Here is a 19,545-nt window from a genome sequence, read left to right on the forward strand (position 1 = left end):
AGGTAATGGGTCCCATTTTTATAGTCTGGGGTTTGAACTCACCACCTACCGATCTCAGGGCGGACACTCTAACCACAAGGCCACTGAGCAGGCCTTTTGTGTAAAACAGTACAATATAGAAATTGTTTAAAATGAAACTATTGTTTTTAATTGTATTATTGTTTGTGTTATTGTGGAAATTCCTTTTCAAAGCAAGTTATTGTGCTGGCTTGGTGTGTGACAAGCTAATTTTGAGCATGGTGCTCATTAATAAAATGTTCTGATGTTATTGCACCATCTCTGCACTTTCATATTCTCCTGTACACCTTCAGCAGTCAGAGATAATTGCTGGCATTGTAAGACATGGTGCTATTATTACTATAACACGTTACAGTAGCGACTCCCAAAGGCAAAGTTAAGTACTACAGTTCTTTCTGTCTGGTTTATTTGAAATAGATATCTGAAACAGTCATCCAATGTAAGCATCATAGTGTTTGTAGCCAATGCTAATTTACAACACTTGTCCCCAACAACAACAACATAGACCTAACATCATTAAAATAGGAACAAAAGAAGAATGAGGAAAATAGGAGTCGATAATATTAATAGTAATAATACAGACAAAGTGCAGACTAGATAAGAACCAATTAGTAAAAATGTGTAAAAACTAAACATGGGAACATGATTGTTGCTCAACTAGCCACAATTGTGTTTGTTTTTTGAAAGTGACAAGTGCAGGTGTACTTTTCAAAGTGTCAGATAGAGAGTTCCATAGTTGTGGTCCTTTTTATTGAAAAGGCACTCTGGGCAAAATATGTTCTACGGAATAGAACGCAACAGTTGCCTTTTGACGTTGCGTTGCATTTGTCTCATCTAATGTTAAAAATAGATGGAATTTTTAATTTTTTGGTTAATGTATTTACATTTTCAGAGACATTTTTAAGAAAAGCTATTGTTTTCCTTAGAAGCTGTATAGGAAGGAAAGTAGGCCCCCATTCAAACCAACAGTTGGAAGACCTGAGGATACTTTTCACTTTGACCCGGAGTTCACCTCTAGAACACCCACAGGTAGCCAAAACACACACACACACACACACACACACACACACACACACACACACACACACACACACACACACACACACACACACACACACACACACACACACACACACACACACACACACACACACACACACACTAAAGATAAATAATAGGTTTTCAGATTCATATTCAGATTTGTTTGTCATCCAAATATTTATATCAGAGATGTGCAGCAGAACAAAGTTAAATTGCATTTCCAAGCCGCAGTAAAAACAGGTAGATAAAAACTAGAGATGTCCGATAATATCGGTCTGCCGATATTATCGGCCGATAAATGCGTTAAAATGTAATATCGGAAATTATCGGTATCGTTTTTTTTAATTATCAGTATCGTTTTTTTGTTTGTTTTTTTTAATTAAATCCACATAAAAAACACAAGATACACTTACAATTAGTGCACCAACCCAAAAAACCTCCCTCCCCCATTTACACTCATTCACACAAAAGGGTTGTTTCTTTCTGTTATTAATATTCTGGTTCCTACATTATATATCAATATATATCAATACAGTCTGCAAGGGATACAGTCCGTAAGTACACATGATTGTGCGTGCTGCTGGTCCACTAATAATACTAACCTTTAACAGTTAATTTTACAAATGTTCATTAATTACTAGTTTCTATGTAACTGTTTTTATATTGTTTTACTTTCTTTTTTATTCAAGAAAATGTTTTTAATTTATTTATCTTATTTTATTTGATTCATTTTTTTTTAAAAAGTACCTTATCTTCACCATACCTGGTTGTCCAAATTAGGCATAATAATGTGTTAATTCCACGACTGTATATATCGGTTGATATCGGTATCGGTTGATATCGGTATCGGTAATTAAAGAGTTGGACAATATCGGCATATCGGATATCGGCAAAAAGCCAATATCTGACATCCCTAATAAAAACACTACAAGGGAAATAAACCAAGCTTAGAATTTAGTTTTAAAGTTTTGAAAGGTTGGAAATGGAATAAATAAGACATAAACTGCAATAAACTGGACACTCTTGGCCTCCCCCCTCTCACAAACGCCTGGATAAGGGACTTCCTAACGGACCGACCCCAGAATGTGAGACTTGGCTCCCACCTCTCATCCACCCGCACGCTGAGCATCGGCTCCCCACAGGGCTGTGTGCTGAGCCCCCTCCTCTACTGCCTCTACACCCATGACTGCAGTCCAGCCCACAGTGACAACCTTATCGTCAAGTTTGCTGACGATACCACAGTGGTCGGGCTCATCTCCAGGGGTGACGAGGCTGCCTACAGGGAGGAGGTCCTGAAGCTGACGGCCTGGTCTTCGGAGAACAACCTCGCTCTCAACACCAGCAAGACCAGAGAGATCATCGTCGACTTCAGGAGGAGCAGCACCGACCCTGCCCCCCTCTACATCAACGGCGAGCGTGTGGAGGGGGTCCACACCTTCAGGTACCTTGGAGTCTACATCTCTAACGACTTTTCCTGGACAGTCAACACCACAGCAATCATCAAGAAGGCTCAGCAGCGGCTACACTTCCTGAGAGTCCTCGGGAAGTACAACCTGAAGCCTGACCTGCTGCTGACCTTCTACCGCTCGTCCATCGAGAGCCTGCTGACCTACTGTATTACAGTATGGTACGGCAGCTGCACTGCAGCAGACAGGGAGAGGCTGCAAAGAGTGGTCAAGACGGCTCAAAAGATCATCGGCCGCCCTCTCCCCTCTCTGATGGACATCTACACCTCCCGCTGCCTCAACAGAGCCAGTGCCATCATCAAGGACAGCACCCACCCTGGCTCTGACCTGTTCCACCTGCTGTCCTCTGGGAAGCGCTACAGGTGCATTAAAACCAAGACGAACAGGCTAAAAAACAGCTTCTTCCCCAGGGCCATAACCACCCTGAACAGACTTCCCCATTGACCCTCATAACTGCCTTCTCTTCGGTGCAATAACCCATTCCACCAACCACCCTGTTTCATGTAGATATTAATGTACATATTCATTTCACCCTCTGTATAGAGTGTACACTTGTTTTATCGCACTGTATGGAATGGCCTCAATCTCGTTACCCTGCGTAATGACAGTAAAGCTGATTCTGATTCTGATTCTAAAACAATTAAAAGGCCAATTACACAGTAATACAAAAAATAAATATATCATAATATTGCACATATACATTACATTTATGGACAGTATGGCTCTACTGCAGATGTCAAGTCACATTGTGAGTGTGCAGTCGCTGATACAGTAGGAAGGGGACCCATATAGCCCTATTCGTCACCGTTTATCTGACACATGAAACATGACGAATTGTGGGGTGCACTATCCACTTTAACCGCCAGATGGCAGTAGAGCGTTGAATATCTTAAAATGTGTTTGTCTCATTTTTACAACTTTGACCAAATTGCCAGTTGTTCAGTTCAGTTCAGTTTCGAACATGCTTAAGATACGATGTAATGCGTCACACAATTCCAGTTGTTTCATTACAGCATGTCCGAAAAGAAGTAGGAAGAAGCAGAGCTTATTTAATCCTACCCCTTTTCATACCATAGCAATTGTATCCAATTTCCTTGTTCTCTGTAACGGAACAGTGAACAAATAAATAATATACCATAGTAAGCAAACATATATTAAATACATAAATAATCTTTGTCTTAATAAAAATAAAGAACAAAAAAAGGGTTTAAGATGTTCATCATAATTCTTGTTCTGTGTACTTTGTGAACACTTGTAGTTTGAACAGTCTCTTACACTGAATCATATTGGTGCTTTGTTAGATTTCTTTGGTTAATCTGTTCCATAATTTAATTCCACATACTGATATACTAAAGGTTTTATTTTTGTACATGCATACAAATATTTTAAATTAGATTTTCCTCTAAGGTTAAATGTCTCCTCTTTTGTTGAGAAGAATTGTTGTACATTCTTGGGTAGCAGGTTATAGTTTGCTTTATACATAATTTTAGCTGTTTGCAAATGCACCAAATCGTTGAATTTCAATAATTGTGATTTAATAAATAAAGGGTTTGTATGTTCTCTATATCCAACATTATGTATTATTCTGATTGATCTTTTTTGTAACACCATTAGTGAATGAAGCGCGCATTTATAGTTGTTTCCCCATATTTCTGCACAATAATTCAGATATGGTAACACTAGCGAGCAGTAGAGAATATGAAGTGATTTTTGGTCTGGATCATGTTTAGCTTTATTCATTATTGATGTGTTTCTTGCTACTTTATGTTGTATATTTTTTACATGAGATTTCCAATTCATTGTATCCTCTATTATTACACCCAAATATGTGTTTTCTTTTACCCTTTCAATATTTACTATGTAAATATTGCTATGTAGAGTGGTGCTTTCCATCAGCAGACTGCATTGCAAAATTATTAAACCCCCTCTTCCTCTCACGCGAGATCCACCCAGGAGTGGAGCCATTTGAATCCATACTGCTGTACAGCTTTATTAAAAACATGAGTATCTGCTAAATTAACTGTGCGTGTGGTTGTGTGCATCTTCATCAACCCAGACTCTCCTGGCCTCCCACCGAGTGCAAACACACACCAGTTGTTCCGTGGTTTCAGTTTTGTCGCCACAAATCAAAATCAGGAGCATAGCAAGACCGTCCTGCCTTCTCGCCAGGAGGGGAACACCATAATCCCCATAGCGCAGGTACACAATGAATTGAAGCAATCACGCCGCGTTCTAACTCTTGCGGCCATTGTTTGATTGATGATGATGATGTCTCTGCAGCATCTCCGTGGCGATGTGGCCTTCAGTGACGTTTACGACCTAAAGGAGGAAGTTGGACGGCCGGCCAACTCAGTCTACAGGAGATGTCTTCACAGAGTGACTGCAGTGGAATGTTCAGTGAAGGTACTGGAGTAGCCTCCTACATACATTCGATGTACATTCAGTGTACATTACGATTTTCTTTTACTCAGAGTTGGGTAGATTTGCCCTAAATTGTACTTAAGTAAGAGTACGGTTACTTTAGAATGGGGTGTCCAAACTTTTTTTTATGATAACTGCTGATAAAAAATAAACAAAAAAAATCCATAAAGATGGCAAAATCAATTCAAAGTACAGTCGTCACTTTGCGCTTCAAATATTGCAGCTTGTATATATTCATTTTTTTAAAATCCTGTCCCCCCGCCTCACTGTTTTTTGTGTCAGTCGCTTATTATTAGTCCGAAATATACACATTGAAGCACATTTTGCGTAGTTTTGGCCTGAATTAAGCATTGTCAAGCATACAAATGGCTGGCTGAGCTTAAAATAACTATTTTATGTTACTGTATTGCATTAGACAATATTATCAAACAAGCTGCAGTATTTGATTTGATTGGTGAAATAGATTCATGTGACAGTAGGAAGAAGTCTTTCTGATGAGCCAAATAATACGTCTTTGCAAGCAGTAATCAATAGATTATGAATAAATATAGTAAATTAATCAAATTAATAAATACATTTAGCGATCAGAATGAAGCTCGATTTAACAGTACAAGTATGTTTCTTCACAAAATTACTCAATTAAAAGTAAAAAGTATGGTGCATTAAAACTTCTCGGACAAATAAAATTTTAGTAATTTAGGTAAATGCAATGGAGTAAATGTAGAACATTACCGCGTAGCCCTTCTTTTCCCATATGTCTACATGTGTTTGTCAGGTTATGGTGTAAAATTTAAACTATTGTTTTTAGACCGTACACTGGAAGTTTTATAGAGTGAGCAAACGCATATTCACATCACAGCAGTTCGACTCCAGCGTCTCAATATTATGACTTCTTGATTTCAACAGTGCTTTGACTTTTTTTTTAAAACTTATAATAAATAAAATACATATAGTTTACTGTTAAAAGAACAATGCCTGTACTGTTGATTCCAATTTTTATGGCTTCAGTTTTATTGTGGAATGTTTTTTTTGTTACTAGAAACATATTTCCAAAATCAGAACAAATTGGACTCAGTGGCACGGGATGGTAGCAGAGAGGAATACAAATATGTTCCAACAAAGAAAAACATATCGATTCATGTCATCTGGCTTATAAACAACTGCTCAGCAGAACCAGACCAGTTTGAGTGTGATCTAGTTGTCACAAGTAGTAATCTGTGAAACAAGTTTCATACTGAGGCACAGATAGGGTTTACAGTAGTATCAAACATTATATCATTGCTATATTTAAAAAACATTTATTTTCTATTTATGAGATTTATGTTTTATAATTCACACACTACTCCAATACACGACCAGGTTTCATAAAAGACTTCCGTTTTTAATCGATTTACTATTTTCATGGTGTCACAGTTTTGATGCCTTCAATGACAATCTACAATGTAAATAGTCATGAAAATAAAGAAAACACATTGAAATGAGAAGGTGTGTCCAAACTTTTGCCCTGTACATATATATACATACATACATACATATATATATATATATATATATATATATATATATATATATATATATATATATATATATATATATATATATATATATATATATATATATATATATATATATATATATATATATATATATATATATATATATATATATATATATATATATATATATATATATATATATATATATATATATATCCATCCATCCATCCATCCATTTTCTACCGATTATTCCCTTTGGGGTCGCAGGGGGTGCTGGAGCCTATCTCAGCTACAATCGGGCGGAAGTCACTTCATCACAGGGCCTATATATATATATATATATATATATATATATATATATATATATATATATATATATATATATATATATATATATATATATATATACATACACATACATACATACATACATACAGTATATGCACATATGTGACTTTCAAAACCAAGTTAGTCTTTTTTTAAACAAAAAAAAAAGCAATTCAAACATCAGCATTAGGTTTTTACTTTAAATCACCTATTGGTAGGCACCATATTGTAATTAAGACATAAGATGTACATTATTTTCAAACAAGTTTAAAATTACTTATAGCGCTATAATATGATTGATCCAAAACTCACAGTGCATTTACAACCTAAAAACAAACTTCATCTAGGACAGTGGTCTTAAACTCAATTTCCTTGGGGCACGCTGCTGGTAGAGTCTGAGTAAGCTTGGCCACATAAAGTATACACTCTGGAATCACATTTTAACCGTGTGACGACAGCTATAGAGACCCTGAGCTATTGTAGGCCTTAAAGGGGAACTGCATTTGTTTTTTCTTTTCCCCATCATTCACAATCCTTATGTGGTAACAAACACACATATTTTGTTTCTCTTTGTATGCATTCAAACTTGTAAATAAACGTAAATAAAAGTCAGATAAGAATGGAACCAATGGGATTCACTGTATTCTGTCTATAAAGTGCTCTAAAACATCCATACCCGTTTTACCAAAATTGTTTTACATACATGCTGTATATGTCACGTAGAAACAGACATTAATAATAACATGTCATATTTACATATTTTCATTATTTTAAGCATCAGCGGCACATTCATTTCATAGACGTATCGCAACGTTCGCTTTTTCCTTCAACAACACGGATTACTTATAACGAATATAATGTAACAATCACTTACTGCACAATGTCTACTGTCACTGGGATGATGACTGATTGGATGTTCATATATTCCTGTGTAGATTAAAAATAATTCATAGCCCTTGCGAAAGGTTAAAGGTTAAAAAAATATGGCAAACGATCAATTTTCAGGTCTTTGTCGACAATTCCGGGCACTAAGTTGAATGTCAAAGTTGACTAACTTCTCAGTTTATGGCTATAAGCTTCTACTATGCAGGTGAGAGGCATGATTTATAATCTACAATTAACTTTCACCAGCTAAGAGGCGACGCATCAGCTCACCAGTTTATGGTTTCAATACAACCGCATAAGCTAGTTACCTCTCTCTGATCAATGCACCGCTAAAAATAGGTCCTTAACAATATCGCTAGTACTTGGTTAATATTCAGGTCACGAAATGTAAATGGAGTATTGTTGGTGCTTTTTGGATGTTCATTTATTGGTTTTATGGGCAAAATAGAGGTTCTCCCATTGACTCTATTGTAAGCTGACTTGTATTTACAAAAAAATACATATGTGTTCTTGTTCCTTATACATATTGTGAATGATAGGCGAGATGAATAAACAAGTGCAGTTCCCTTTCAAGTCATTATAAATGTACAATTGAATGTAAACATTTAATATTTTTGACACTGTTGAGATTTCCCCGGAGACATTTTGTTTACACAAAATTGCTTTTTGTGTTGTCCAATGTGGGCTGTAATTTTTGTGTATGCACTGTTATTGTTATTTCTAGTGGGATTCATGATTGCTATAACATAATTATTAGCTGTCCAAAGTGCATGGGCCGATGTCACACTAAACTATGAAGTCAAGTTTGGGGCCGCAAAATATGGGCCTGTGGGCCCTGAGCTTGAGGCCCTTGAGCTACAGCAGTGGCCTTCAAAACATTTTGTTTTACCAAGTACCACCTCAGAAAACACTTGGCTCTCCAAGTACCACAATAAGGGCAACATTGAAATACAGTAGTGTAGTTGGCCTAAGTATTCATTAAAAACAAGTAAAAAGTTTTATATAACAAGTATATTTAATGTTTTTTGCCCACTGTAACATTACAGTTTGAACAGTAACCCTGTGTTTGAATATAAGAAAATAAAACACTGTACTTTATTCAATTGATTGATTGAGCCTGCGTACCACTAGTGTCAGAGTCGTGGATAAAGACAGTATGGCCAACAAAACCAGAGGCGTCATCATTGCTACCAATAGCGTGTGCGGCTGTGCCCGGATGAATGCAATTGTTGTCGTTCTGACAAATCACCAAAATAATAAATAAATATAGTTCTAAACATACTTACAATAACACTAGTTTTTTTTCGTCAAAGTATTATTTTGCGGCCATATTTGATGCACTCTGCTGCTACATTCCTGCAGTGTTTTGTGACAAGGCACTCTAACACGAAGCAGACGGCTCAATACACGTTAAAAAAATACACAGACCAACCAAAAAAATAACTTATTTCCCTCATTTTGCCAAAATCTCGTTAGCTTTGGACCAACAATCACAAAGAAATTGTGACTTTTGAGTAAAGTATGTCATCTGTGGTGGCTGCCTCCAATGTATTGTTTGCACTCACTGTGCTTTGCGTCTGCTTTTAGACTTAGACAAACTTTATTGATCCATTATCATGTATTTTTACACCCAAAATGTAGCTTATTTTACTATTTTAATGTCTACTCTGTCTATTTGTGTTTGACTTTCTCTTCTACTGTTACTAATTTGCACTATTTTAGTTTTACTGAGATTCAAAGACAGTCTGTTTTTGTCAAACCATCTCTTTAATTTAATCTTCTGTTATTATATGTAATAGCTTCTGTGTGTTCTCTCCTGAACAAAACGCAGAGGTTGTGTCGTGTGTTTACCTGGCACAAGACATTGTAGTTGGTGGATCTGTACTATTGATGGCGAAATTTAACTTCCCATACTTCGGGTTGTTGGGAAAACGATGTAAAGAGCTTTCCACAGTTCTCAGTTGGAGCAACCCCATGCTGCACAACATGGTATTTTGACATGTCGAAAAGCTAACGAGGAAGCGCCGCAGACACATTGTATCAGCTCAAAGTTGTAGCAGTCATGGTGCCCTGTAGTCACCTGACTGCCTTATGACCAATCATTGAGGAGATCGCCTGAAACTGAGTTGGCCATACTCTCCCTATACACAACTCTTGACTAGTGGTACATTTACTGCAGTTTGAGAATCACTGATTTAGCGTCAATGCATTTTTGCCAGATGATCACTTTTTGGCACCATACCAGATGACCCAGAAGTAATCCAAATACTTACTTTAATTAAAGCGATGTGAATTATGGTATGGGCCTGCAGGAAGAGGTATTTATTTAACTATACACTGTATATTGTTGTGAGTTCCTATACTGTAAAATGTTTTTTCCAATATGATTTTCAAGGTTACCAAAACATTAGCTGATCTTTTGGTATTATGCTGCGCATGCTCACAACTGCCAATTGTCATCTTTGTACAAGCAACACATTACCGTTTACATGTTCTGTATTTACGAGTGCATCTCCAGAAGTCGCCATTGGGTGTGTTTGTGTGTTTCCAAATCATGCAGATCATTGACAAAGCAAGGAAAGATCCAGCTGAAGAAATTGAGATCCTGTTAAGATATGGGCAGCATCCTAATATCATCACAATAAAGGACGTGAGTTAAACACACTTAAAGACATACTGTATCTATAGAACACAAATTGACACACATAACTTCTGCATTTGTTTATTTACTTATCTGTGTATGTGTGCTTGTCCTCCCGTCTGCAGGTGTTTGACGACGGCCATTGTGTGTACCTGGTCCAGGATTTATTGAGAGGAGGCGAGCTGCTGGACCGAGTATTGACAGCAACAAATTTCATAGAGAAAGATGCATCAGACATCATTTGCACACTCGCCAAGACTGTGGAATATTTACACTCCCAGGGGGTGAGAGTGAGCCAACAAGTGCATTGTTTTCATTGGACTGCAGATGAAATATGATGCAATTGCCATAAAAAGTAAGGAGTTGTGTAAATCTTTTTTTAGGTTGTGCATCGGGACCTGAAACCAAGCAACATTCGCTACTCTGATGACAGAGGACTCTCAGAATGCCTCAGGATATATGATTTTGGTTTTGCCAAACAGCTGAGGGCGGAAAATGGCCTACTGATGACTCCATGTTACACAGCAACATTCATGGCACCAGAGGTAAGATTCGGGCCGCCTAATTTAGTATCGTAAATATATTTAGTTGGGCGCCATATTAAATAACCATATTTGGCCACCACTAGCTTTGTGGGTCTAGGACTTTTATCCAGTACTGTACTGTACAGTACAGTACTGGATCGTCGGTCCGGGGACTGGTACCGGTCCGTGACGCATTTGCTACGGGGCCGCACAGCAACATTAATTGTGTGAATGCTCCAATGTATTCACACAATTAATATGGTTTTCTACACCAAAATACATACATTTTTTATTCAACTTTTTTCTTCTCCAGATTTTGGCGCGCTACCTTCCACTTTTTTCATCTGATTCAAACCATTCCAATCGCGGGCTTTCCCTTGACAAATTCTCAGATTTCCCAGAATTCCAGGTTTTCCGGGACGTTTTTTCCCATTCAAATTTAATTGGCCATTTTTCAAACTTCCACCATTTCCAAATTTTTCAACTGATTCAAACCATTCGACCTTCAACATATTCCACTCATCCTGGACATTGAAACTATAATTTTTCCAAGTTAAAAAAAAATTCCAAGAATGCCCAGAATTCTTTTTTGACCGTTTTTTCTGGCGACTACTCCTTCCACATTTTTTAAGCCATTTCAAACGTTCTCCCATCAAAACTTTTGTCTTAATCAGTACAAAAAACAAAGTTGTTTTTCGAACTGGAAAAATTCCCGGTTTTCCTGAAATTACAGGAATTCCTTAATACCATTTCTCAATTAAAAATATTATGACTTCAACATTTCTCGACCGATTTGAAAAATTCCAACACCAACCATTTCAACTCATCCAGAACATTAATTTTTTTTTTCATTTTCCCAAAAATTCCCTCTTTTCCCGAAAACCCCAAATTTCCATGAAGTTCCCATTGAAAAGAATGGGACATTCTTCAAACTTCCACAACTCCCACTCAAACCGTTCCAACTTCAAAATATTCAGCCTGTTCAAGAATTGTGTGCTCCCTTTCAAAAACTGTAAAAAAATTCCCGGATTTCCAAGAATTCTCAGTTTTTAGGGACATTTTCCCCATTCCAAATTAATTATCCATTTTTCACAATTCCAACATTTTTCAACCTATTCAAACCATTCCACCTTCAACATATTCCACTCATCCTGGACATTCAAACTAAGTCTTTCCCACACATATACACATACATACACCAAAAAATAAAATAAAATAAATATAAACCTTTGATGCTGAGTGCCAAGCAGGGAGGTAATGGGTCCCATTGTTATAGTCTTTGGTATGACTCGGCCGGGGTTTGAACTCACCACCTACCGATCTCAGGGCGGACACTCTATCCACTAGGCCACTGAGTAGAATCCTTCTGTCAGGATTGGAACATTCACATGCAATTCCTTCAGGAATTGCCCCATCTATAGTTAATTTATAAACTACCGCATTTTCTCCGACTTAACTTTCAGATTGTAGCCAAAGGCTAATTTTTTGGCTGTTTTTATCTGCCACACGTAGAAAGCCGGTACGTGAAAATAATGCATACATTAAACCGGTCGCTGATGGAAAAAAGGTTGGGGACCCCTGCTGTATATCACAGCTGCCTAGAACTAAATATTTAGTTCTCAAATATACAAACGTAATATAAGTGAATTACTTTGTTCAGTTTGTGGTAAAAGCTTTACACAACAGTGCCATTTGACAGCACACATGTGAACCCATACAGGAAAAAAAACTATTTAATTGTTCAGTTTGCAGTAAAAGCTTTTTTTTATTATAGCATTTTGACTAAAGACATAACACACAGAAGAGAAAACATTTTCATTGTTCGATTTGTGGTAAAGGATTTTCTCAAAAGAGAGCATTGCCTGTACACATTAGAAAGACAATTAAATTGTTCAGTTTGCTGTAAAAGCTTTTCTCATAAGGGCAATTCGACTCAACACACGAGAACACAATAGAGAAAGACCATTTAGTTGCTGAGTTTGTAGTAAAAGCCTTTCGAACAGACTCGGTTTGACTCAACACAAAATGAAACAAGATGAAAACCATTCAGCTGTTCAGTTTGTGGCAAAAGCTATACTCAAAAGAAAACATTTGTATGGTTACCTGGGAACACGTTGAAGAAAAAACATCTAGTTGCTTGTTATGCTGTAAAAGTTATACTCAAAGTAATGTCTAATCAGGTGAAAACACACACAAAAACATTTTAGTTCCCCCATTCATAGCAAAAGCTTTTCTATTGATAAGTGTGTGAATGTGTGTTTGAATGGGTGAATGAGACGTATAATGTAAAACACTTTGGGTATAGTTAAGTGCTATATAAATGTTTACCATTTGTGTGTTTATGTGTGTGCAGGTTTTAAAGAAGCAAGGTTATGATGCTGCATGTGACATCTGGAGCCTGGGGATCCTGCTTTACACCATGATAGCTGGGTTAGATCAACAATCAATGACACAACTGTACAGCTTGCAGATTGTTTACATTGACTAAAATGCATTTTTATCATGAGGTTCCTCTGCATGTTTGAAATGACAGTGCTACCTTGGTTTTTGTAATGCATCCGTTCCAAATGGTTTGTTAAACTATTGTACAAATATTCCTTTAGAAACTTTTTTGACTTAGTGTTTCTCACCTTCTTTATAAAAGTGCTGCAAATTATGTTGTATCGAACAACGCTCGGACGATGACTGTGTGCTCAGTAGGGATGAATTCCTTCGTTACTACTGGTTACCGATTCACGTAAAAACAAAAAGTGACATATTTCGATACCTTTGTTGCACATGGCGTCACGTCAGGTTGCATCCTTGGCACCGGCTCAAGCACTTGCCCAGGAAACAAGCAGTCAAGCACTCAGAGCGGACTCAGCCAGACTGCCTTTATGTAATGTTACAAATTTCCATGTCAAGAAAGAAAAAGGCGCTCAAAAGTACAGTAAGGCTCCACTTTTCAAAATGCGCCAGCTCAATGCTAATTTTTTTTTGGTTTAGCCATAGGCATGCTACCAATTATCATTGGTGATTTTACATGGAATTTCCAACACATCCAAATTTGGTAATAAAAAACTACGCTTAAGGGGCAGCACGGTGGGGAGAGGTTAGTGCGTCTGCCTCACAATACGAAGGTCCCGAGTTCAATCCCGGGCTCAGGATCTTTCTGTGCGGAGTTTGCATGTTCTCCCTGTGACTGCGTGGGTTCCCTCCGGGTACTCCAGCTTCCTCCCACCAAGACATGCACCTGGGGATAGGTTGATTGGCAACACTAAAGTGAGTTGTCTGTCTATCTGTGTTGGCCCTGCGATGAGGTGGCGACTTGTCCAGGGTGTACCCCACCGTCCGCCCGAATGCAGCTGAGATAGGCTCCAGCGACCCCTTGCGACCCCGAAAGGGACAAGCGGTAGAAAATGGATGGATGGATGGAAAACTACGCTTAAGATGCACGTTACCATTGAAACAGCTGGCGTGTAATGAGTATAATACTTGCAGTATAAACACAAAAGTTAAGACTGCCACAAATACAATTTCCTGGCTAAGGAAACATGCCGTAGTTTATACACCACTCCCATCTAATGGAATTACAACTGCATGCAAAGTCTCTTTGAAAACAGTACAGTGCTTGCAAATGAGACACCGAAGTGAAAGAAAAAAAGATAACTCGACAGCACAGCTCAGGGTTAAATTTTAAAGAGGTTTCTTCAAACAATTAACACATTTGAACATGCACAAAAAGTAGCTAAAATTGGTACCGTTGAGTACCAGTTTTTATTCAAATGTCAAAGGTACGCATTTCTAGTGCTCACACAACTTTGTTTATTCAACTATTGTAATCACATGCGGGAAACAGCTTTACAGCACAACACTAATTGTCGTGACTCCGCTGCCTTACGTGCTTACAGTGCAGTCTTACATGTTCTGGGTTGCCCTTCCTCCCTTTAAATAGAAGGTGCAACTAAACTGCGCTAGCACTGTAAATATGTGGACAATTGTTGCGAATGTGTCTATGCCTTCAACCATTTTCTTCTTGTATTTACCTTAAGTTTCAGTCCATTTGCCAGCAGTGCTGATGACTCAGCAGAGGAAATCTTGGCTCAAATTGGCTGCGGGAAATTCATCATCAGTGGCGGTAACTGGGATCTGGTGTCAGACGCTGCCAAGGTTAGATATACTGTACACAGAATGTACCGTATGTCTTATTGTTGCTTATTGTAATCTGTCACCTGTCATAACCTGTCCTGCAGGTCATGTCTTGTTTTGCCTTCATATGTGGTTTCCCTTTGTTTAAGATGTATTTCTGTATCAGTGAAGTGAAGTGAAGTGAATTACATTTATATAGCGCTTTTTCTCAAGTGACTCAAAGCGCTTTACATTGTGAAACCCAATATCTAAGTTACATTTAAACCAGTGTGGGTGGCACTGGGAGCAGGTGGGTAAAGTGTCTTGCCCAAGGACACAACGGCAGTGACTAGGATGGCGGAAGCGGGGATCGAACCTGCAACCCTCAAGTTGCTGGCACGGCCGCTCTACCAACCGAGCTATACCGTCCCAGCCTATATCAGCCTTCCTTTCCGTGGTTACCTCTGTTTGCTCGGAGCACTGATTGTACATTCCGGCCTCTATTTGTTGATTTGGACACGCACTTGTGCCCAATCGCAATCAGGCCTCTATTTAGACTCGTCTCGCCGTCCAGTTGGCGCCGGTTGAATGTTTGCTTCACTTGACATTTTACAATCCGGTTAGCATCTACTGTTTCCTGTTACTTTACTTGTGCTTGTTAAAGTTAAAGTTCCAATGATTGTCACAAACACACACACTAGGTGTGGTGAAATTTGTCCTCCGCATTTGACCCATTCCCATTTTCACCCTCTTGGAGGTAAGGGGAGCAGTGAGCAGCAGCATTCGCCGCGCTCGGGAATCATTTGTTGATTTAACCCCCAATTCCAACCCTTGATGCTGAGTGCCAAGCAGGGATGCAATGGGTCCCATTTTTTGTAGTCTTTGGTATGACCCGGCCGGGGTTTGAACTCATTAACCTCCCAGTCTCAGGGCAGACACTCTAACCACAAGGCCACTGAGCTTTTATTCGCATTTCCCTGCTTAACTCTATTTTGGATTGTGTACATTTGGACATGAAATACTCCCTTACCCGCACCGTGCTTCCTCTTGTTCTTCTGTATCCTGGGAACACGAAAAACCAACACCATGCTCGTTTAACCCGCACCGAATGGACGGCGAGACGGGTCCAAATAGGGGCATGATTGCGATTGAGCACAGGTGTGAGACCCAATCAACAAACAGATGCCGGAGTGTTCAATCAGCGCCCCGAACAACCAGAGGTAACCACTGATACAGAAATAAATCTTAAACTCAGGAAAACTACAAACTAAGGCAAAACAAGACATGACCCGGGTAGAGGTCATGACAACACCAATAACATCATCTCCCATATGTTTACCAGGACATAGTGACTAAGATGCTCCATGTGGACCCTCACCAGCGTCTGACTGCTCCACAGGTATTTAGAACTTTAGGATTCTAAATACCATCTATAGATATTTGTATAGAGCAGTGGTTCTTAACCTGGGTTCGATCGAACCCTAGGGGTTCGGTGAGTCGGGCTCAGGGGTTCGGCGGAGGTCAAGACACACCCGACTCATCGTGTAAATAAAAACTTCTCCCTATCGCCGTATTACGGATACGGCAACAGCAGAAGTCACACTGATTTGCAGGTGTGTAATTTGTTGTGAGTTTATGCACTGTGTTGGTTTTGTTCTTTGCACAAGGTGATGTTCATGCACGGTTCATTTTGTGCACCAGTAAAAAAACATGGTAACACTTTAGTATGGGGAACTTATTCACCATTAATTAGTTGCTTATTAACATGCAAATTAGTAACATATTGGCTCTTAACTAATAATTATTAAATACTTATTAATAGCCTTATTATAACCCTAACCCTCTAACCCTGGCCCTAACCCCCTAACCCTAACCCTAACCCTAACCCTAATCCTAACCAAATAACTCCTAAATTAAGTGTTTGTTACTTAGAATATGTTCCCCTATTGTCCAAACAACTCTAAATTCAGTCTTTGTTAGTTAGAATATGTTCCCCATACTAAAGTGTTACCCAAAACATATAACTTTGTCTCTAATTTGAAAAAAAAAACATTTTATTTTTTACTAAAGAAGGGTTCGGTGAATGCGCATATGAAACTGGTGGGGTTCGGTACCTCCAACAAGGTTAAGAACCACTGGTATAGAGTATACTTCATTAGGTACACCTGGAACTTATAAAGCAATACATGATCAGTGTTGTGTTTGTTTAAGATCCTTCGCCATTCCTGGATTGTAGAGAGAGACCAGCTCTCTGACAAAGTCCTCGCCAGACAAGATCTGCTCACTGTCAAGGTCAGACCAACAGTTGTGATCAAAATCCCGACAAAACTTGTTATTTTTTTCTGATGTAGTTCCATGTATCATGTATGTCTACTTGTTTTACTCATTGTGTCCAGTAGGTGGTGGTGTTTGCCAACTATTTAGTCGTCAGGACAGTTCATATAATACCCTGTGTTCTCCACTAGGGTTCGCTGGCCGCCACCTATTCTGCTTTAAGGCGCTGTGCTCCAGCACCAGTCCTGGAGCCTGTGCAGTCCTCAGTACTCGCCCAGCGTCGAGAAATGAAGAAAGTTGGTGGTGTTGTCATCGAATCAGACCTAAAAGAAAAGGGGTAGATAAAGGAAACTAACAATGTTTATAATTGCAATTATTTTTCACACTTGCCTCTGGAATTAGGGATCCTGGTTCCTATATATAATTTCAGTGACCTTTGTCAGATCTACTGGTTCACTCACAGGACTCTTTGTTAGGGACACTGTACCATCTGACATTGGAGTGACACTGTCTAAAAATGTCTTCATTGAACAATAATAACGCAATTATTCAAGGGTGGTGTGCACATTGAATTGCAATACATCACAACTAGAACTGTCTTAGCTACAGGGGACAAGAGGGGACAATATTAGATACGTGATGCAGGATCTCATAAATAATAAAGTATCCGGTGAGTGTTGCAACTACTTCAAAAATACTAAAGTCATGGTTGAATTGGAATTTTTTTTATAAAAATGCACATGTTCGAGGTACCTTTGGTAGCCTCTGTTAGAATTTACAGTTGTGTGACGATGTGACCATTGTTTGGTCATATATGGCTCATTAATACACAATACAGTATGTTCTTCATCACAAGGTATTCATCTGGTAGCTGAAATAAGTTAAAAAATATATATAGTCAACTTCCATTTTATTTACACACTATTTATTATTTGCAACCTACTCAGTGGCCTAGTGGTTAGAGTGTCCGCCCTGAGATCGGTAGGTTGTGAGTTCAAACCCCGGCCGAGTCATACCAAAGACTATAAAAATGATACCCATTACCTCCCCGCTTGGCCCTCAGCATCAAGGGTTGGAATTGGGGGTTAAATCACCAAAAATGATTCCCGGGCGGGGCACCGCTGCTGCCCACTGCTCCCCTCACCTCCCAGGGGGTGATCAAGGGGATGGGTCAAATGCAGAGGACAAATTTCACCACACCTAGTGTGTGTGTGACAATCATTGGTACTTTAACTTTAACTTAAAGTATATGGACCCTACCCTCCTTTCCACCGAATCAGTGCCATTTGCTTGCACACTAAAAAATTATCACAATTTCAGAGCATTTAACAGTATTACTTCACAGTCAATCAAAATGTACTGTAACCTTACGACAAATGACTGTAAAAAGTAAGTAATGCAATTATGAGTGAGTCATTTACTGTGAATTTACAAAAACATGTTTTACAGTGTACAACACTGAAATTTAACAACTAAGTCTGATAAACATATTGAACTCCTCAAAATGTGTATCGGCCCATCTGAGGCAACTTTATTTCATTTTTGAACACGATTCCTAAACTGAAGATGGCTCATTTGAGCGGTGTGTTTATAGCATGGAATTATCAAACACATGAAGTACAGTGGTATCTCAACCCATGAGCTTAATTGGTTCTGTGACAGAGCTCTTGCCTGTTCAAATTAATTTAAATCAATTTGAATAGTGCTTTTAGCACCATTAGTAAAATGTTAAAAAAAGGACAAACTTCTAGATAAGAATTGTTGTATGAAAAACAGTAATTTTATGAAGTAATGTAATAATAATGTAAAGCATGTACCTTGGAGAGTGGTGTGGAGCTACTTTTCCATCAAGAATCAGCAGTTTTTCCATATTTTCATGGATACATGTCTGCCATTCAGAAATTATTTGAACCCCCTTGAACTCTCAAACTGCTTCACCATGTTGTTGATGTATTTCTTTAATACATCCACTTTTTCTCAGCACCGTCCTTCCAATGTTTAGAAAAACAAAGCCATGTCCATTTCTAGCTATAAGTTAATGTTGGCAAGTAATACCAGATGTTTGGGGGCGGCTATTACGGGGTTCAGTGTGACATTTGCCGATGGCGGACATGTTTGGAACTCAAATTGTTGCTTGCAACTTAAAACAGCCGAGAGACGGCTCTTATCTCAAAACACTCCCAAGTTGAGGTACCACTGTAAAGCCACATGATATTTACTGGATAGAATTTTGCCATTAAGCGCATTATGGTCACTTAACCCCAAAAATATATTTCAAATAACATCACCAAAAATAATTTAGGTGCCAGGACTGTGCATTTTATTGTATATTTATACATTTTATT

General features: G+C 38.5%; 1 protein-coding gene across 3 annotated transcripts in view; it reads left to right on the forward strand.

The window, feature by feature from the left end:
* The window catches only part of rps6ka2 (ribosomal protein S6 kinase, polypeptide 2), a 74,053-nt gene that overhangs the window by 53,303 nt on the left and 1,205 nt on the right, over positions 1-19,545 (forward strand). For 2 of the 3 annotated variants that reach the window (XM_062026347.1, XM_062026354.1), the window contains 11 exons: positions 945-1,047; positions 4,582-4,724; positions 4,806-4,928; positions 10,215-10,304; positions 10,421-10,579; positions 10,679-10,840; positions 13,173-13,249; positions 14,851-14,968; positions 16,269-16,325; positions 17,138-17,218; positions 17,392-19,545. The exon at positions 17,392-19,545 is cut by the window's right edge. In XM_062026347.1, the coding sequence (XP_061882331.1) occupies positions 945-1,047; positions 4,582-4,724; positions 4,806-4,928; positions 10,215-10,304; positions 10,421-10,579; positions 10,679-10,840; positions 13,173-13,249; positions 14,851-14,968; positions 16,269-16,325; positions 17,138-17,218; positions 17,392-17,541 (1,263 nt within the window). In that variant the 3' untranslated portion in view covers positions 17,542-19,545. Of the gene's footprint in view, positions 1-944; positions 1,048-4,581; positions 4,725-4,805; positions 4,929-10,214; positions 10,305-10,420; positions 10,580-10,678; positions 10,841-13,172; positions 13,250-14,850; positions 16,147-16,268; positions 16,326-17,137; positions 17,219-17,391 lie in introns of those variants that run through there. The other variant, XR_009821813.1, reaches the window with a different exon arrangement.

Source organism: Entelurus aequoreus, linkage group LG02, assembly GCF_033978785.1.
Source record: "Entelurus aequoreus isolate RoL-2023_Sb linkage group LG02, RoL_Eaeq_v1.1, whole genome shotgun sequence".
Lineage (NCBI taxonomy): Eukaryota > Metazoa > Chordata > Actinopteri > Syngnathiformes > Syngnathidae > Entelurus > Entelurus aequoreus.